The sequence below is a fragment of the Pinus tabuliformis genome, chromosome 8, assembly GCF_031772625.1.
Source record: "Pinus tabuliformis cultivar Carrire ecotype Pingquan chromosome 8, CPIR1, whole genome shotgun sequence".
NCBI classification, from domain to species: domain Eukaryota; kingdom Viridiplantae; phylum Streptophyta; class Pinopsida; order Pinales; family Pinaceae; genus Pinus; species Pinus tabuliformis.
In genome coordinates, this window is record NC_142294.1 from 819,927,900 (window position 1) to 819,949,807 (window position 21,908).

At 38.7% G+C, this 21,908-nt stretch overlaps 1 protein-coding gene and 1 pseudogene across 1 annotated transcript in view; one reads left to right on the top strand and one right to left on the bottom strand.

Annotated features, from left to right (window-relative positions):
• Positions 1–2,706: 2,706 nt before the first annotated feature.
• LOC149238111 (uncharacterized) lies at positions 2,707–3,573 on the bottom strand (annotated as a pseudogene).
• A 2,878-nt stretch (positions 3,574–6,451) lies between these two features.
• Positions 6,452–21,908, top strand: part of LOC149238112 (auxin transporter-like protein 4) — a 90,128-nt gene continuing 74,671 nt past the window's right edge. Inside the window, exons 1-4 of the mRNA XM_089369468.1 lie at positions 6,452–6,554; positions 6,644–6,851; positions 7,053–7,310; positions 9,057–9,289. Of these exons, the coding sequence (XP_089225594.1) occupies positions 6,490–6,554; positions 6,644–6,851; positions 7,053–7,310; positions 9,057–9,289 (764 nt within the window). The 5' untranslated portion in view covers positions 6,452–6,489. The remainder of the gene's footprint in view (positions 6,555–6,643; positions 6,852–7,052; positions 7,311–9,056; positions 9,290–21,908) is intronic.

Below are 21,908 nucleotides of genomic sequence, written 5' to 3' on the forward strand. Positions count from 1 at the left end.
CCTATGCCCGAATCTTGCTTTCGGCGATTTGTCTAGGTCTGTCCAGTACTTTATTTCTGAGTCATCAGTATGGACACAGTCCATTCACGAATGTTTGTTCCCTTCCAACTTTATAAATAAGAGATAGCTGCGAAGTAAGATTCATTCGGGTTTGGAGAGAGTCTTAAGTCTTGAGTTTTGGGTCGAGTGATTTTTCCTGCTCTGCATCTGCGGACCATAGTGTCTGATCTGTTTGCATCACAAAATATTCACTCAGGTCTTATAGTTTTGGTTTGGAAGCCTGTGCATCAGTGTGCTCGGCACTAGTGAGAACCTAAAGTGGCTGAACCAATAGGAAAAGTCTGTATATTTATGAGTCTGTAAAATTTCTGAGGAAGAGTCTGTTTATTGCCAGACAGCCTCCGGTAATACTTGTTCCTTGCGGACGGTAGAAAGTCCGGTAAATGCAATGACAGTCAATCTCTGTAAAGAAAACATCTTTATGTAAAATCTGCATCCATATAATAAAATTTCCACCAGTTCATATTTCCGCAAGCTTGCTGTGTCATTTATATCTGTGAGAGAAGGTCAATTTCAGTTGCGCAAAGGTAAATCTTTGGTTGCGGCGAGAATATCGTAATCACACAGAGATTTTAATTAAAATACAGGGTTCACAGCAAAACAGAGTAAAATAAAAGAGGTTGCCAAAATTTACTTGCTAAGGATTAATGCCATAATGCAGCTAGCCCCACTTTATATTATATGTTAAAACGTAAATAAATACATTGGCGTGATAAATGGAGGCTGCAACTCCAAGTGAAAAAACACAACAAACTCACTGTGATTTACCCATCACTGGGTTGCGGTGTAAACTTCCGTAAAAATAGTTTTCAGGCGGCCACCAAAATTTCCTCCATGATTTTCTTCTCACTACCTCACAAACTCTAGCTCGCTAACTTGCCCAATATGCCCAACATTACATGGGCGATTTTACATAGTAAATGATTTTATGAACTTGCAGGTGTTGTGGAGTGTGGGCAAGAGTCGTGAAATGAATGTTTGCCCATATCTATTTATTAAACTTCATTAAATGCTTTAACCTCTGTAATGTGTTGCGGAATGGTCCACTCTGAACCATAGTTACCAAATTCGGCCGAATCAGGCTGAAAAATTCGAATATTCGGCAATTCGATTTGGTTCGGTGAAAAATACGATTAAATTCGATTCGATCAATGCAGAATGTAATTAGTTTCTGTTTCTGAAAAAACTGATGTGGATGGAGTCAGAATTATGGATGAGGGAGAGAACCATAGTTACCAAATTCGGCCGAATCATGCTGAAAAATTCGAATATTCGGCAATTCGATTCGGTTCGGTGAAAAGTACGATTAAATTCGATTTGATCAATGCAGAATGTAATTAGTTTCTGTTTCTGACAAAACTGACGTGGATGGAGTCAGAATTATGGATGAGGGAGAGTCCCGTAATATTCCCGCCAACCAAAGAGCGCATCTCCATTTTCCCTTGCTCGACTGGGAAATGGAGACTCGACATGCCCACAATCAGTAGAGGGAACAGATGGCAAAAACATAGGATTTGCAGCCTTTAACAGGAGGAACAGAATTTACAACATAAATAATTCCTTAACCATGTGTTTTCTAACAGGATTCACTAAAAGAGCTAATTAGATATTTAGTTTTTAAGTTATTAATCAATATACACGTTATTTTTTATTTTTAAGTGATAAAAAAATCTTTGATTTGAGGTTGCCATCTTTTTAAAAAATGATTTTTTTGGAAATAATATTTCTGGGTGTAATTGTTTTTCCAAAAACCAATTTATATAATATTATATACAAGTATAATATTTTTAATTGTTTCAATTTATAAATAATTAAAGGAAAATAATTTAATAAAAAAATATAGAATTTTTTCTTAAAATTTAAAAATATAACGAATTTATAAGTTTTATATTTTCGAATTTTTTCCGTATTGAATTTTAATGAATCAAATTTTCAAATTTTTCCCGTATCTCGTATTCGTATTGGAATTCAAATTTGGTAACTATGCTCTGAACTTCTGTTTTGAATTCTGTCATTTTGCCAACACAGCCAGCCCTGCCACAGTGGTTCCAACAGTTGCAGCTCCCACCACTGTTTCGAATTCTGTCATTTTGCCAACACAGCCAGCCCTGCCACAGTGGTTCCAACAGTTGCAGCTCCCACCACTGTTTCTCCCATCGCCGCCGTCACCGCCAATTGCGATATCGGGTATCTGGTATCTTCTTTCATTTATAGGTTTCATTCACAAGGGTAGTGATTTTGTTCATTTTCTGAGAAAAGACACTGTTAATTTACCAAGGCTTCATGTCAAATTTGTAGGAGGCAAAAGAGCTGTGGTGCTCGGAATAATTCTGGGAGTACTGGCCGCTATGCGTGAATTAATTACAGCCATATGCTTTTGGAAGTGGAATTATGTGCCAACTTCGGGGGCATCAAGCCAATTTATGTGCCTCATGCGAAGTTATGGCCAAGGATGGCTATAACCACTCCTCCATTGTGATTATAACACTTGTTAATAGCTAGTGCTAATGCCCCTACGTGTAATTTTAGACAATCGCATGACAAACCCCACAGTAATGTACCTACTGTCTTGGAAACGCGGAAAAGAAGTAGAGAAGTTGGTAGTCACCAGCAACGACAATGAAGGATTTCCGGCCATGAGCGTCTTCAATGTGGTGGCCGTGGACAGATGGCCAGATCGGCATAGAGCAGTAATTTTAGACAGAATCGCATGACAAACCCCACAGTAATGTACCTACTGTCTTGGAAACGCGGAAAAGAAGTAGAGAAGTTGGTAGTCACCAGCAACGACAATGAAGGATCTCCGGCCATGAGCGTCTTCAATGTGGTGGCCGTGGACAGATGGCCAGATCGGCATAGAGCACGCATCGATTGGGAAGCACGTGGTAGCCGAGAAGATTGAAGTTGTCTTGGCTCGCCTCCAAGAAAATGGAGTTATCGTTTGGCGCGAACACGATGATGTTGTACCGACCAAGAATGGAGGGAAAAAGACGCAGGCCAGTGTCAAGAGCGTTGTACCCTCTGTATATTAGCTCTATCATCGCTTCTATCATCGCTTCTTCGAACATATATGTCATTCTCCTCATCCCTAATTGTTGCTCTTGCTGCCATCGCGCCTTCAAAGAAACTGAAACTTCTTCTTCCTCCACCTTAAATAAAGTGTCGATGCCAAGAATGGCCAAGAACTGACCGTCGTTGAACATGTTAAAGTGGTTGATTTCTACTCCCTCCACCTAAATTCCCAATGTTGTGGAATATTCACGCATTCTTGGAGCGACGGTTACGGCGAGGAAGTGGAAGCTTCAAATTGTATGTAGCTTCTTCCCTACGGGGAGCCTGGCAAATTCCGGAGACGAGAAGAGGCCCTTCACTGTCTGATACCCAAGAATCCATGGACTGGGGGAATATGTATTTCATGAAGGCTTCGTCAATGACTGCCCAGAGCATGAGCATCAGCATCAGTGCAAAAAAGCGATCAACAATAATTCATTATGTTAATAATTCTCCAACCATGAAGATAAAAAAGAAGACGAAACACACGATAATGCCCCTACTGTCACGCCCAACGTTCTACGTGCCTCATTTTCTATAATGACAATTGTTCTCACACACTGACAGTGGATGTAATGACAGTTGTTTTCAACAATGGACGGTGGAAAAAAAAGTGTAGAAGAAAGTGGATGGTGAAGAGCTTTAAAGGGGAACATTTTCGGTGTAAAATAGGGTAATAATGCATAAGGTAATGGATAGAGTATACAATTTAGGGTAAAATAGAATAAGTTAAATAAGTTTCAAACTTAAAGCATAAGGTAAAAGAAATTAAATAAACCTATAATCCATAGGGTAATGGATATGGAAAGAGTAATAAAATATAAGGTGTAATAGGATAAAGCATAAAAAAAATCAAATAAAACCATAATCCATAATAGGGTAATGGATATCTCGATGCGGGTGTTTAATATGCAGCGCAGTCCATAGGTGGTGCTTCACATGGGCATGTGTCAGCCCGGACATGCCACGCAGTACCCTGCAGCCTGTTTCATATGGGCGAATGCAGGTGATCCTCCGCGGGTGTTATTACCAGTCTTGTCTGCCTTTATTGTCCTCCTGCAAATCTGTGCGATGGCGCTTCATATGCCGGGAGCCTCTGTCACATTCTTGCATTCATTCGAAGCTGGTGGGCACTCTGCTGCAACGTTGGAGCATTCTCTGGTGAGGTGGGGGATTGCGCAGGGACATTCTTGCTCTGTGGCAAACTTAGCAATGCAGAGGGAGCGCCTCAGAATGAGCAGCCGACAAGGAGGCTCTCGGGGTCGGGCTTCAGCTCAGAGGACCGCAATTTCTCCTTCTTCCTTTGTCGAGGTAACATCTGACCAGCATTGCTTCCATGGTAGAGCAATGGGACGTGGCAGCGCGCCTGGGACCGGAGATATACCAGAATGCGGACATGCAGCGCATCCCACAGTCAGGTATAGAATACCTTGCACACTGGCAAACTCCACATTCATCATATCTGTTTCTGTCGAGCATTGTGGCAATCTCAGAGGTCAAGCTGAAGCAACTCAAGGAAACCCTCCACCGGCTCAAGGGACTGTGCCCACAATTGATATGCAGGTGCCCACAATTGATCTGCAACGCCCTACTAGGGAAAGTTCCTCCCCAGCTACTCAAGCTGCCCTTGCGGGCCCAAGCGAACCGGCTCAGAGGATCCATACCAGCTCGGTGGTCCCTCTCTCTGACTCCCAACAATTTAGGGGCAAGGTGGAGGAAGAGCCCTATACCACAGACGATGATTAATTCAACCAATCAGTTCGCTCTCAGCAGCCTGGAAAGGAAAGCTACACTCTGTTTTCGTACCTTGTTATCTGTATGTGTTCGGTTTCAGTCTGGATTTCAAAATCTATGTGTCGGCTATAATGATCCATATGTTTATCAGTCCTTGATCAAGTAATGTCATGTGTCGTTATGTTAGTCCGTCACAGCATGTCCATGCTCAGCATCCAATTTTTGTACCTGTTCAATTTTGGGTATGTATAAATTTGGGCAAACTGTCAATCTTTCGGCAGGAGTTACAGGGCCATGGCCCTGTTGTAACACTGATGTAATTTTTTGACTTTTTGTACTATAATAGAATAGCTTGATTCAGGAAAAAAAAATAGGGTAATGGATATGGAAAAAGTAATAAAATATAAGGTGTAAGAGGATAAGGTAACCCATAGCATAATGGATATGGAAAGAGTAAATATAAGGTGTAATATGATATGGTAATAGGATACCGAATACGCAATAGAGTAATTAGGGTAATTGTAGAGTCATAAAACATAGGATAATAAAATAGAGTAATAAGATAGAGAATAGGCCAAATAAGCCTTCAAATTTAGGATAAAACATAATGGAACAAGGACTGCAAGCAGTGGGAGTCCCTGTTAATTTTATAGGAGAACAAGGAAATGAAAAAAGAAGGTACTAAATCAATGATTACAGAAAATAAATAGCAATGCAAACACTTGCAAATTTTGTTCCTAATTTTATTTAGAACTGATGAAATCTTTAAATTAATTTTGTTAGAGGGATGCATCATAGTTTCAAACACAATGTGATTATTCTAACTTGGCTCATCAGAAAAGAATCAACGAACCTACAATGTCCTTAGGCTGAAGGAGCAGTGAACGTGATTATTCTAACTTGGCTCATTAGAGAAGAATCAACGAACCTACGACGTCCTTAGATCGAAGGAGCAGTGAGATTGTTTGTTGACACCAATTTTCTTTCATTAATCATTCATTTGGATCGTATAAATTAACTGCAGTTAATTAAATAATTAAAAATAAATTCTCTATTTAATAATTTTAAAAATATAATATAATTACTCCAATGCTCCTTTGATGTGTTGTCATCGTGCATGTTAGGTTATCACATGATAGACAAGCGCTAAGATCGTTGGCTCACAACGTCAAACAACGAGTAAAATTATCGGCCCACTCGACCAGATCGGTGGTGGACAGTCAGAAAAGCAATCACAATCATAAAGTAATGGTTTACACAACGGAGTTTCATTTTCATAATATTCTGAAACCTATTTACTTTTATTTCATAACTTTATTCTTTCACAAAGGCATTTGATACACAACAAAGTTTCATTTTCATAATATTCTTGGACATACATCTTTGGAGCTTGTTGTGCAACCACGGTCTTCATCCCGTCTTTCCATAACTACCGCATTTGGTCATTCATTGGACTTGGAATGACAACATACACTGCATGGTATATGACAATCGTAGCCGTTGTTCATGGACAGGTACATATAGCCAAATCCCGTACAGTTTTCTCTCTGCAATAAGATGAAGTTCCCAGAGTAATTCATAGGGATATCTGATAGTGTCCAAATTGGGCAGGTTGAAAATGTGGAACACTCGGCCCCAACAAAGATGGTGTTATACTTCACAGGAGCCACAAACATCCTTTACACTTTTGGGGGTCATGCAGTCACAGTGTAAGCAACTCTTTATCAATTTTCAAGCTTTTCTATGAGCTGAGTTCTCTACGGATTTATCTGACCAATTACGGATTTGTACTCTACAGTGAAATAATGCATGCCATGTGGAAGCCTCAGAAATTCAAGTATATCTACCTTTTGGCAACTCTGTATGTATTCACATTAACGCTGCCATCTGCAATATCGGTTTACTGGGCTTTTGGAGATGAGCTCTTGAATCATGCAAATGCTTTCGCTTTGCTCCCCAAGTCAGTTTTCCGTGACATTGCTGTCATTCTTATGTTAATTCACCAGGTAAGCTGGAGTCTCTATCAACAATTGTTTTGAAACATTTTCAATTTTGACATCGTACTCAGAAATTAGAATTATCCTGGAATGAGTTTAATATGTGACATCCTAGAGACCCCATTTTGGACTTATTTTTCTCTGTAAACTGTTAATAAAAGTAGTTTGGTTACACTGATAGTATACTATCTTGCTATTCTTTGTGTACAGTTCATTACCTTTGGCTTTGCATGTACCCCTCTCTACTTTGTTTGGGAAAAAGTCATTGGAATGCATGATACCAAGAGCATTTTTCTTCGGGCACTAGCAAGGCTGCCTGTAGTGATTCCAATCTGGTTCCTTGCAATCATATTTCCTTTCTTTGGCCCCATCAATTCCGCAGTTGGAGCTTTGTTGGTCAGTTTTACCGTCTACATCATACCAACCATGGCACACATGTGCAACTTCAGGACAACTCTTGCCAGACAGGTAGCAAATTGTGCAAATATTCAGTTTTGCAAAAGAAGTTAATTAATGTTCCCCCTTTTTTGAAGGATCGGGACTCTTTGCGATATAATTCTATTTGATTGACATCTAAATCACGACTATTTGTTAACGTTGTCTTCAGTTTCCTCTTACCAACATTATGCATTCAGCCAATGAGACTTTGACTTTAATATGACATTATACAGCCACCAACTCAGATACACAAGGCAAAGTTACTTTTCTGTCATAATTTCATTCATTAAAAAATTAATAAATAACAAATAATTAAAAAATAAGGTAAATCAACCTTGCATGAATGCCAGGTGTCTCAACTATTGATTCCCAAATTTTGATGTTTTACCTTCCAGCCACCACAACCTTCATCATTGGAAGTGTTAGTCGTTGGTGCTCCGTGAGTCAGTAACAGTTTTTCAGTCCGCAAATCAAGAAACAAAGGCAGCGAAGAGAGCACAACACAGTAACAATTTCTCATTCTGCAAAGCAAGAAACGAAGGCAACGAAGAGAGCACAGGAAGAAGCTTTTGGGCAAGAGCGGAATGAAAGGTTGTTTTATAAACTCTTGGTGGATAATGTGGAAGAGTTACTTCCAACTGTTGGCAAATCCGGTCATCTGTAATGTTATCACTCGCACCTTTTTTGTTATGTTTTGTCATTTCTTGCTGAATTTCGGTTGTGAGATGTATCAACAAAGTGAAGCTTAGTGTTGTGCCTCATATCCTCTGGAAACCGTATTAGAATAATTTTTATTTTTGCTGTTTTGTCATTTCTTGCTGAATTTTGGTTGTGAGATGTATCAACAAATTGAAGCTTAGTGTTGTGCCTCATATCCTCTGGAAATCGTATTAGAATAATTTTTATTTGTGCTTACAAGAGATTTTGTAGAATCTATGGCGGGTTCTTTTATCTTAAGCATGTCTCAATCTGCAATATACTACCTTTTTTTTTTTTTTTTTAGATGTAAACTCATAGGATGTTATTCACTTATATTTGAATATCATATAGGACTTCAGTCTTGGGCTAGGGCATGGCTGAGTTTAATGAGTGTCAAAATGCTTTATCTGCTATCTTAAATTTCCCAGAGACCTTAAAGATCTTGAGAATACTAAATGAGGCATTTACCGTTGAGTTTTTGAGTAAGGTTTTCATGTTCAATATCATTAATATCACCTGCAGTAAATAGAAACAGTTAAAGCAAAAAAAATCGATGCATTTAAAGCAGAGGAAATTAAAGAATGAAATGGATGCATTTCTCGTTGAGTTTTTGATTAAGGTTTTGGTAAGTTCACCTTGAAGCCACGGTGCTAAATTTATGCTTTAAAAGGTTTTGAAGCATTTTGTTCTCTATCGGTCACAATTAACAGGTTCTCCATGATCCTCTGCAGGTAGATCCCTTGCAGCTAGCGGAATGGTGGTCACATGCACAAGAGCGGGTCATGGACCAATGGACCAGTCGCTACATTAAGCAGAGCAACAAGTACATATTATTTACAACCTCATAAGAGTACCTCATTTTACAGTTTGGTATGCATTTTTGTATTGCAAAATATCTATGTGAACAAATACCTGAAACTAATTAATGCAGATGAAGCTGGAGTCTAAGGGTTTTCAAATCTCTATTTTTCCATATAAATGTTCTGCTAATCTAATGAATTGAATGACTATTTATTTTATGACTTGTTTAAGTCTACTATGAGTTGTTTAAGTCTACATCTTGCAGATTGAAAGCAGATTGAAAACAGGAAAGAAACCTTACTTGCGAAGTGGAGAACTTTGGCAGGGGAAAAACCAGAAACCTCACTTGCGAAGTGGAGAACTTTGGCATTTGAAGTGTGCCTGACTACAGACGTGAGCTTCAGAGAGGCTGTTGTCTGCTTCAATGGCTTTGCAATGAGGCTGATGTCTGCTTCAATTGCTTCAAGTAGAGAGTCGGTGGCAGTCGGCAGTGGCCATGGGCGACAGGTGTAAATAATGGTGGTAGCCGGCAGTAACAGGTGTAATCACCACTTCAAACCTTTTGAACAAAGGTTTATGCAACATTGCCCCAGCTATATATAAAATCACAGAACTTTGGATAAAATGGATCAGTACGGCGTATTAATATGAAATCAATCGATATCCCGACAATAAGACCTCCAAAACAAAACTTTGGATAAAACCAAAAAACCACGATATGTTTTTTTTAAAACATTGGTTAAATGTAACGGTGCGCCTGAATTAATATGAAATATATTGCGATCGATCGCTATAGTCCCTGCTATGCTGGAGGCAGGGACTAATAAGATAGAGTAATAAGGTAGAGAATAGGTTAAATAAGCCTCAAACTTAAAGCATACAATAAAATAGTTCAAATAAACCCATTACCCTATAATAAACTCATAACCCATAGGATAGTGGATAGAGTAATAAAATATAAGGTGTAATAGGATAGAGTAATAGGGTAGAGAATAAGCAATAGAGTAATTAGGTAATTGACATAGTAATAAAACATAGGTTTAATATGATAGAGTAATAAGGTAGAGAATAAGCCAAATAATCCCTCAAACTTAGGATAAAGCATAAAACATAGGGTAATAAGATAAAGTATTGGAGTAGAGAACAAGCCAAATAAGTCTCAAATGTAAAGCATATTGTAAAAGAGATCAATGAAAACTTAAAACATGGGGAAATAGGAAACATATAAAGCAAAAAAGTCAAATAAATCCTGAAAACATATGATACTAGGAAACATAGGGTAATAGAAAACTTGGGTAAGATTAAAAAAAAAACTTAAAAAATAGGGTAAAAGATATCAAATAAACCGTAAAAAAAAACATAGGATAATAGGAAACATTCCTAACTAGGGTAATAGGAAACATAGGGCAATAGAGCGAAAGCATGGTGCAGGGTTACACTTTTTGGCAAAAGAGGGTGCGTTTGGGTGGAAAGATCAATGGCTCGATTGAGCCTTTTCTAGGCGCTTGATCGATGATCTGTAAACTGCCGTGGATATTTCACTGAACAGTTCGTCACAACAGAACTAATAATACTATATTATATGAGATTCTACACTATTATAGTTTTATTAAAATTTAAGATCTGTAGATTTAATTGTAATTAGTGCATGCACGCGAATGGAAGTTATGCAGAAAAGTAGAGAACAAAAAAATAAGTTCACACACACACATAAGACACAAAATATGTTATAGGAAACCATTTCGATAGAAACCCTAGCTGGAAGGTGAGGTCGATTCGCTCTCTTTCTCTGTTTGGAAAATATGGTTGTAGGTACAAAGAAGTAATGCATGTGGCCCGTGGGCTGCTACAATGCACATATCCTTTGTGTGAGCCCTACCTCCTACCTCTCCTAACTATCTTTTCTCAGCTATGGAACAAAATGATTTCAAAATAATGGAATGACTCTTCCTCCTAGTGGCACGGTTATAATATAACCTGATAGCCTACTAGCAATTAACTTTGACTACATCAACACTTAAATAGAATTACAATATAGACTATTCTAGAGTCTTTTACATCACAAACACATGGCTAGCCCATTTCCCATGAATAATGTGGTTGGCATGACATCTTCCCCAATTATAGGTGTGAAAATAAGAAGGTCAAATTTTGAGTGGCATAAATTTTGCATACAGACTCCGATTGACATGCTTCTTGTGCAGTTGGAAATATGTTTTTGTGTAGAACAACATGAAATGGTACTACACTAAAGAGGGAAATTTTTACCCCAAAAAACGTTTTTCAATGCCTCAAAACAATCCCAGAAGGTTTCAGGCCTTGTTTTTTCCAAACTAGGTCCCGCTGGTAAAAATGGTCCCATGAGATTACTCCACTTATTTGACTCTAAATGCATTGATATGGATGAAAAACAATATAGTGATCCAATTTGGATCACACCTCCCCATTTTGGGAAGCTTTTGGTCCCCAAAAGATTATACTAAATGAGGTGAGGAAATATTTCCTCCACCTTCTCTCTAGTGTATTATTAATTTTGCCTAGAAGTTGTCCCTTCAACCCAATCTGCCAAAGGTCATGTTGCCCCTATCTTGTAGTTCTATAACTCTTCTGCAAAACTATATCTTCTATCAACTCTACATGAGTATTTAGTGCCAGATCCTCCACAGAAGGTAGGACTTGTTCCTCTTCCTGATCTAGAATGGAAGGCTAATAGAGTTTTAAATTCTTCACATTCATAATGACGTAAATGTACATATATGGTGGCAAACTGAGATGGTAGGCATTGTCACCCACCTTTTCTAGTATCTCAAGGGGACCATACCTCAAAGTCTGAATTTTATAACCAGACCCTGTTGGCCTCTCTTTGTTCAACTGTAGTCATTCTCTCTCTCCCATCTTGAATGATTTCTCTATTTTGTTTGATCATGCTTGGCCTTATACGTCTCCTGCGACTTGTGAAGTGTGCCTGGTACCTATAAATGGATCGGCCTAATCTTCTCTATAAATTTTTCAGCCCTCAAAGCATCTCTTGTAAGATCTTCCTTCACTCCTCCTTTCTGACCATATATAATATCCAAAGGTGAAGGTGGAAAATATCCAAAACAAGTCTCAAATGGGGACTTTCCTCTAAAAGTGTGGACTTCTATGTTGTAAGAATGTTGTATATCTAACATATTTTCATCCCAGGTCTTTGAATGCTTCCAGTTGTATCTGATCAGAAGTTGCACCAAATTCCCGTTGAATACTTTCGTTTGTCCATCTGTTTGTGGATGGAATGTTGTAGATATCTTCAAATTTGTGTCCATCTTCTCCCACAATGTAGTCTAGAATACAATGAGAAATCTTGTATCCCTATCTGAAGTGATGCTCCTTGGTATCCCAAAGTGCACCCAAACCTGTCCAAAGAACAATATCTCTACTTCTTGTCTGTTGGTTGTCTTTTTACAGGGCATCATAACACACATCTTATTGAACCTGTCAACTACCACGAATAGGTAGTCATGTCCCTTCCAGGTTGTTGGTAAACCTCCCACAAAGTCCATGGAAATTATTTCCCAAGGACAAGTAGGTACAAGTAGGGATGATATAAACCCTGTTTCTTGTTGTTAGGCTTACTGGTACAACAAAGCATGCATCCTCTTATGAACCTACCTACAGGATCTTGCATCTTGGGCCAATACATATATCTCTGCAAGTTAGCTATGGTCTTCCCTACACCAAAGTTCCCTAACCTTGGAGGTGTGAGCCTTTTTGATCAAATGCAATCGCTCACCTTTAGGAACACATAACTTATCCAACACGTATTGTCATCCATCCTCGAGATGATAGTTAACGATGTTGTCGCCAGCGTGTACATGGATTTGATTCTGCAACTATTAATACACCTCCTTGAAGTCCTCACCCTCTAAATATGACTCTCTATATGAATCATGGGTGAATGGCTTCATGTGCATAAGAGTCCCCAAATCTTTAATCTTCTATGTGAGTGGCATTGAAAGCATGTTGGGAAACATTTTGGTGTTTCCCTTCTTATACTTAATCACAAAATGAAACTGTCGTAAAAAATCCATCCACTTGTAATGCCTGGTTTGCTGTAGCTTACTCTGGGCCCGCAAGTACTATAGAGACTGGTGATCTGTGTGGATTATTGCCTCCTTTCCTATAAGATAATGCTTCCACTTCTTCACAACTTTCACCATGGAATAAATCTCCTTGTCATAGGTAGGGTAGTTAATAACTACCCGATGGAAAACTTCAAAATGGTAGCATACAAGTCTTCCTCCCTGCATCAAGACAACTCCCATAACATACCCACTCGTATTTGTTTCCATTTCAAAGGTACACTGCAAGTTTGGTAATGACAGAACTGGTGCTTGATTGATCTTCTTCTTTAGCTCTTCAAAATCCCTTTGCTAACCTTTTCCCCACTGGAAACTCTTGCCACATGTTTTTATTCCATGGAGTAGTGATGCTACCACTAAAAACAAGGTTATGAATTTCCTTAGGTACTGTGCTTCCCCAAGGAAATTACTGACCTTAAAAACATTAATAGGCACCAACCATTTCATGATGGCATCCATCTTGGAAGGATATATCTTTAGCTCTATTCCACTGATCACATACCCTAGATACACCAAAGATTGGTTCACAAACTCACACTTCTTGAGATTTGCTAGCAGTTGGTGCTTCTTTAATGTTTCCAGCACTTGTGTCAAATGTGACATATGCTCCTCCCAAGTAGTACTATATATCAATATATCATCCAAATAGACAATGACAAATGAATCTATAAAAGGGTGCATTACATCATTCATTAATCTCATAAATGTAGTTGGTGCATTACATAGGCCAAATGGCATGAGTAACCACTCATACAAACCTTGCCTGGTTTTAAAGGTGTTTCTAAGTATCTTCTTCTTTAACTCAAACATGGAGATATCCAGACTTCAAGTCTATATTGGTGAAGTATTTTTCTTGTTGCAACTCATCCAAAAAATCATCTATCCTGGGTAGAGGGTATTTGTTCTTAAGTGTGATTTTGTTCAACTCCCTGTACTCTATACACATTTGCCAAGTCCCATCCTTTTTTGGCACAATGATGATGGGTGACCCACATGGTTATGTGCTCAATTGAATGACACCCTCTTCCAACAACTGTTATAGATTTTTCTTCACCTAACTTGCTTCTATAACAAACTGCATGTACAACCAATATTTGGAAATGGGTAGTCTGACAATAGCTAGATCTCGTGCTCCACTTCTCTCTTAGGTGGTAACCCTTTAGACTCTAGGAACACATCCCTATATGCCTATAACAACTCCTCCAATTTTTGTTTATGTTTCTTAGTACACCCCTCTAGGGATGCCTTGCCTCTTATTGACTCCTCTTTAGATTGACTTGTTGGCTTGGTTGGCACATACTAGTGAAATTTTATACTTTCCTTTGTGTGCATTAATGATGAATGATTTTCCATCATTGACGAGCCAATACTGATCGGATCTCCTCATGAATATTTCATCTCGCATGTACATGTGTGGACTCTCAAACATGACTCCACATAGGGGAACCACATCTAGTTCTACTTCATCAAAAAAATCAACACTGATAGAAAATCTAATTTTACATTGTTTTATTACCTTCATCTTTCCATCCTTATTTACCCATCCCGATGGATATGGGTTTGGATGATCATAAATGTCCAACCCCAACTTCTTGACTAGCTTTATTGTAATGAGATTCGTCTGCGATCCTGAGTCAAATAGAGCATCAACCATTGTCTTCTTGACCTATATCTTTATATGGAAGAGTTTGGTCATTTCTTTCCCTTCCTGTTGTTGAAGGCTACTCAGATTCACCTCCTTCTGCACTGACATGTGGATGATCTTCTCATCCATGTCCAAGCTACTTTCAACTTGGTTGCTTGAATCTGTGGCCATGGGATTCTTCTGCTTATTATCTTTCTTCTTGTTCTTTGGGTTTAGATTTGGATGCAACTTCTAACACTTATCCTCTGTATGGCCATCATTGCTGTAGTGATTGCTAGGATCTTTGCACTCGTGCATTGTGGTTGTCTTCTTTTTATCTTTTCCCCCTTTTTGCTTATTCTTCCCCTCCTTAGGAGCATCTTGTTGCTCATTTTGCTTCAATCCACTTGATTGTGCTCTCTTTAGGTCTATGTTCTTCGGGTACTATGCTTGTACACATGGCTCATCCACCAATTTGGGCTTGAACAACATAACTTTCTCATGCAAATGGAGGTGCAGACCCCAAAAATACTTGAGTACGTATGGTTTCTTTGGATAGATATCCAACATTATAGCCATCATTCTAAATTTTGTGTTGTACTCCTACACGTTTTGGCCAAACTTTTGCCTATAGTAATGCCACCAAATCCATTGGTCCTCCACATACCCAATGGGATAAAAATATGACTTAATGATGTTTTTGAAATCGTCCCACTTAGTCATTGGAGGTTCTCCTTCGAACCTCAAGGTTTCTGTATGGCTCTCCTGCCAAGTTATTGCATGGACCTTTAATTTCAGCCTTGTGATTGAGATCTTTTTCCCTTCCTCGATCTAATGGACACTGAAATAAAATTCCCGTTGTTGTAACCAATGGTTCAACTTCAGATCGCCGATCTTGCCATGATACAACTTGATATAAACTTTTGCTTCCATTTTAAACATGGATTGATTCACAACACTCGAACTGGGTTGATCCTTTACAGGTTCTTTCTTCGGTTGGTTCACCGTGTGTTCTTGATCTCTCCATTCCCCTTCTGATTTGTCCTCTGCATTTGAACTCCCATCTTCTCCAAATATCCCAAGCTTATTGCTTAGGGATGCCATGACAAGGTTTACATTGCAATTTATATCTGTAACTTGTTGCTCGAGCTGCAAAAACCTCACCTCTGTAGGATCATGAGGTTTGTTTACATATTCATTAGCCATGATTAGGGTTTTATGATTTTTGACCCCACAAAACTAGATCCCCTACAAATATCCAAAAATACCCAAAAAAACCTACTCTGATACCAAATGATCTATAATTGTTGTGGATATTCCATTGGACAGTTCACCACAACATATTTGATAATACTATATTAGAAATATGATATTCTACACTATTACAATTTTATTAAACTTTAAGATATGTAGATTAACTGTAATTAGTGCATGCATGTGAATGGAAATTATGCAGAAAATTAGAGAATGAAAAAATAATCTCTCACACACACATAAGACAAAAAATATGCTTTGAGAAACCCTTTCAGGAGAAAACCGAGATGGAAGGTGTGGTTGCTTCACTCTCTTTATCTGTATGGAAAATATGGCTGCAGGTACAAAGAAGTAATGCCTGTGGTCCGTGGGATGCTATAATGCACAAATCCTCTGTATGTGCCCTACCTCCTATCTCTCTTGGCTATCTTTGCTCATCTATGAAACAAATTCTCTTGAAATAATGTAATGCCTATTCCTCCTAGTGCCCTGGTTATAATAAATCCTGATAGCCTACTAGTGGTTAAGTTTGACTACATCAACCTATTGTAGCGGTTGCAACACCCTCCAAAATTTTGGCCTATACTTAAATTTCGGAGCCTACAATGGATCCTGTGATTGATCGTTCCTTAGTCACTTATTTGGTAAGATGATGATCTCAAGCTTCCCTCTTCAATCTTAACAGTCATTCATGCTTTTATCTTATATAGTATGTGTCATGTTTGGGCATGGGGATTATCGCTTGCCATGTAAAGGGAAGTTTGTTTTGCTTCAAGGGGAAATATTTATGAGAATGGGTTGTCCTCAACACATAGACATGTTTCACACCCATTTCACACACTCTTACACAAGTGTCACCTTTATCCTCCCAAAGTCTATCATCAAAGCCGCACTTGTCGTATGTTGACACAAATGTTGTTGCATTAAGTGAAGTATGTGATATATGCTCTAGATGGTCTATGTTGTATCACTAAGTGTTAAAATGTGTGATCGTAGTCAATTTCTATCAATTTTCATGTCAGTTCCTTTGATCCCACACTTAGTCAAATTCTGGAGCTTCCCTAGCAACCTAGCCTCATCCAACTTTCCTGAACCACGCACTTCGCATATGTAGCCCTCAAGATTTTCCCTTGCCTACTGAAATTGTGAAATGCGTAGAAAGCCCAACCTTCCTTAGCATTCAAAACTGCGCAATGGTTTCCTCTAGTGTCCTTCCCTCAGCTGGAACCCACTATCTCTAGAAATTGTACAGTTTTGTTCCTTAGGCATTTTAGCTACCTAATTCGCCTTGCATACTGAAACTGTGCAGATGCATCCTCCCAGGGCCTCATCCCACAATAGTGCCTTGCATCCAGAAACTGCATATTTTTGTCCCTCAACTACCTAGTATGCCTTGCATCCTGAAATTGCATAGATGTGTCCTCCCAGGGCCTCGTCTCGTAGCAGTGGCTTGCATCCTAAGACTGCGCAGCTTTTTCCCTTAGCTGCCCAGTTTGCCTCGCATCCTAACACTGCGTAGATGTGTCCTCCCAGGGCCTCATCCTATAGTATTCATTACCTTATGAATCTACATAATTGTGTCTCTCAGGGGCCACAAAGAAGGATGACATGCTAGATGACTCTCAAGGATATAAGGAGAAAGAGAAGCAGACCAAGAAACCTAATATATGATGGAAGATTGGGACCACATGAAGACTCCATCTGATGTATAACCCTTTGGAGGGTAGGTATGGAAAACAAAGCACATATTTTGAAATACACTTTTTAGTGTAGTTTGAAGGACTACTTATCATTGTCATATCATACTGTCTTCAATGACATGCACAGTTGCAAGCACTGAAAGTCATTCCATGGTTTTCCTCTACATGTATTACTCCATTTCACTTGTTGGATCAAGTGTCATATTTTCACATGTTTGGTTGTTATGTCATGTTTTTGAACTATTTTGGTCACCTTGAAGGTTGGTATTTGTGTATACAAGTTGTCCTAGCCATGTAAACTCCTATCGCACTCATACAAAAAGCTATAAGCACTGTCGAACAAATTTCATCACGGTTGTCCAAAGGTCTATCCCAAGTGTTGCACTTGTCGCTTTTAACTCTAGATATTCTCACAGAGGGAAATTCTTTGTCTTTTTCTCCTGGTGGTCTATGTTGTCATTTTGTCGAAGTATGCTAAGTGTGTGATCGCAATTTTGAGTCCTCACAAGTTCACTTGCATCCCACACTTAGCCATTTTCCTGAAAATCCTTCTGACTGAAAAACTCCACTTTACTGAACCCCGATTGAGTTTCATTTTTCAGTCTCAACCCTCAGTGTTGTTTCTCTTCTACCTAGAACTGCACAGTGATTAAGGCTGTCCCACAGCATAGTTGCCCTACACAATCCCAAAGGTGAGCAGTCTGCCTTCTTTCCCAGAATTGCGCATAAACTACCTCAAGGCCCGACCTGAATTACGCACTTTGCAAGATCAATCATCAAGCCTCCTCCCTACCTATTAGAAACCCGTAATGCACAGAGACCTGAGCCTGTTTTTCCTCCCAGAATTGCACAGATATGTCCTCCCAATGGCCTCCCTCAGCCAAGACTCACTTCTCCCAAAAAATGCACAGAACTATCCTCTATGGTTCCTCTGCTGCCTTGTCTTGTCTTCCCTTAGAAAATTGTGCAGAGGTGCCTCCTAGGGTCCCACCTTGCAGCTGCCACTGGTGACCTCAACTGTGCAATCCTGCCTCCCAGTGGCCACTGCACAATTTTCCCCAACAGTGAAGATTGTGCCCCGAAGTTCCTCATCCAAGATTGAGTTGTGCTATGTGCAGACTTAGTGACCAATCTCCCTCCTTATCACTTGGAACCGCGTAGTGCGTAGTTATTGGGCCCTCTTCCCAGCCTTTCATCTATTCCTGGCCTGGGCCATGGAAAACATTGCATCATCTGTTTAGTCAATTTAATGTTCTTGAATTGTAAGCATAAATTATCGACGAGGGAAGGTAAACTGATGAAGCACAAGTGCACTGTATGTGCTAGAATTTATTTATGTCGTTAAGGTATTTATGTTATAGTTAAAGTCTAAATCTAGAATTAGTATGGAAATGGTGTTACTATCTATATTAGAGTATTGTTTTTAAGATCTGTTAGCTGGTTATTATGAAATTAATCTTAATTGAATCAAGTTTTGTGGGATGGTTGAAGAGAGATCCTAAACTCTACTATGTTAAACTATTTTTTATTATACTTGGATTTTTACGTTGCAACCACACTAAACTAACTATGAAAGATGGAAATAATGTAAAGGAGATATACCTTATTGAGTTGGAAAATGAATGATGCTTGAATTCACTTTTTAAGAAAAATACGGTCACTTTTTAACTATTGCAGCTTCATTCAATGCAAAAAGTAAAACAAGAACAAAATTGATAAGTTGTAAAACAACCAAACTATGAAATGAGATGATTGAAATATACTAGGTAGAAAGTAAATGAAATGATCAAATTATGTTAGGTAGAAAGCAAATGAAATTGTTGATGCAAATGTCAATTTAATCACGAACTCCATTGGATTGCATCTTAAATCATAAAATAGATCATCCATAATTTAACTCTAAGAAACCAAAGGAAATCTATTTGCAATGAGTCAGAGACCTAATCTGCATGTGGGGGCCCTCCATGAGACAATCAACAGCTTTAATCAACACAACATGAAAAGTATGAACCAAAGTCTATTAATCAGAAATAGTTTTAATAGGATGTTCTCAAAATTACATACAACCGCGTGCACCCAAAACATAGAGCGACCATTGTTCTTATTTACAATCCCTATCAAACCAAATTATATCGCTTAATCATCAATTTTCTATTTGGAAAAGAAAATCGATAATATTTTGTGAAATTTGGATTCTTTTCCGACACATTATCTTACAGTTGACTTTGAGGTTGACCACATTGCAATGAGATTATCTTGAAGGATTGGTTCGAGAAAATAGGAAAGAATCCATGAGGGGATCATTCCTATCCACATATTCTTTTGCTGAGCTGGTGCACTCGAACCCTGTCAATAATGGAGGTAGTTGCGGATCTGTGGATTAACTGTAGAATCAAGTCAATTCTGTAGCTGAATGCAAACTTTAATAAAACAATAAAGTATATGGAAAAAATATGAAAAAGAGGACATGTAAGTGCTTACCTTAACAAAACCTCATATTTATTGCATTTATTTAGATGATAGGGATAGGAAAAAGGAGGAAAGATGAGCAAAAAGGGTGTCAAGGTAAAGCAGTTCTTGGACTCTACGTCATCTTAGACTAGGAGGTTTTGGATTTGATGTTGTCCAGTCATGAGAGAATTGCAGGAACAAGTACACTGATGGATCATGGCAAGATGACGAACGAGATTAAGAAGGAGTGAATATGCTAGAAGACTCACTTGCAGCTGGATGAATGAAAGAAGCTCATCAAAGAGCAAGCGAAAATAACAAATTCATGTAATCATCTTACAAGACCAAGATCATTGAATACCCTACAACATCAAGCCATGCGAAGAAGATAAAACACATCCAAGAACACATCATTCATTCAACATCAACATCAACTTGACATTTCCACCACAACCAGCCAATCCAATGCAACAGTGTCATGTCAAGTTTTTTCATGAGTTGTCAAGGCCACATCACTACCATGGGCCATATCTATTGTAACTGAATGTAATGTAAAGTGAAATTCCAATGGACACACAATGAAGACGAAGAGTCATGTCAGTTGAAATTCATAGGAAGTTGAACAGTCATGAGGGTAGTCCAAGATTCACAAGGGTCAAGCATCACCCTTGGCTATATATACCCCCCCCCATTGTATGAACAATGACTTTTCACCTTGGCTCCTCCCACGAAGCATAGAGAGTTTTCAGTCAGTTCTTTGAGGAGCAAGGAGTGGATCTAATGTCCCACTATTAAGGCTAGTGATATATGATGTACATATGTGTCTAGCACGTTTTCATGCATGTCTTGTAGATGTTTGTAAGACTATTATTTCGGCATTTGTAATTCATGTTTGTTTCAACTGTACTAAGATAGTTGAACTGTTTCAGTTGTTTATTACTTACCTTGTTGGGAATGTGTTGTATTGGTTATCACTTTTGTCTCATCCTTGTGGACTACTCCACAAGATACTAAACAAACCTTCCTCGCTTACTGGTTATAACAATTGTCACATCCATTGTGGGCTACTATGTTGGATGGTGGACAGGTCTTCCCTCGTACTTTGGTTTTAATGAATGTCGCATCCACTATGAACTATTTTGCTGGATGCCAGATAGACCTTCCTGGTTCACATGTGTCTCTTCCTCAATGGTACTATTACCTCTCACTTAGAGGCTCACTTTTCGTCCCCCTTTTGCAGTAAGAGAACCTTGACACAGTTACATTATGTACTCACCATGCACACTTACCTTGTTGTTTGAAGATATCAACGTAACACTCTCATGTGCTGACAGCTAGAGCCAAGGCAGATCTTTGAGTATATGGAAACTGGGCCTTTATACCAGATGGGACTCCTACACCAAATGTTGTGAGGTCTAGTTGGGACTTCATATCGGAGAGATCCCCTTGGTTGATGAATTTCCAGCACCATTAACACAACTCTTAACTAGAGTTACAATATACACTCTTCTACAGTATTTTACATAAAAAACATGTGTCTATCCCTTTTTCCATGAATAATGGGGGTTGGTGTGACATCCTTCTGAATTATAGGTGTGAAAACATGAAGGTAAACTTCTGAGTGGCATAAATTTTGCATACAGACTCTGATTTACGTGATTGCATCGTTGGCAGTATCTTTGTGTGTAGAAAAACATGAAATGGTTCTATGCTAAAGACGTAAATTTTTCCCCCAAAAAACTTCGTTTGATACCTTAAAACGCTCCTTGAAGCTTTCAGACCCCATTTTTCCAAACTAGGTCCCATCAGTAAAAACAGTCTCGTGAGTTGATTCTTCCACTTTTTAGAGTCTAAATGCATCGAGATAGATCAAAAACAATATAATGATCCAATTTGGAATACACCTCCCCATTTTGGGAGGCTTTTGGTCCCCAAAAGCTTCTACTAAATGAGGTGATGAAATTTTTCGTCTACCTTC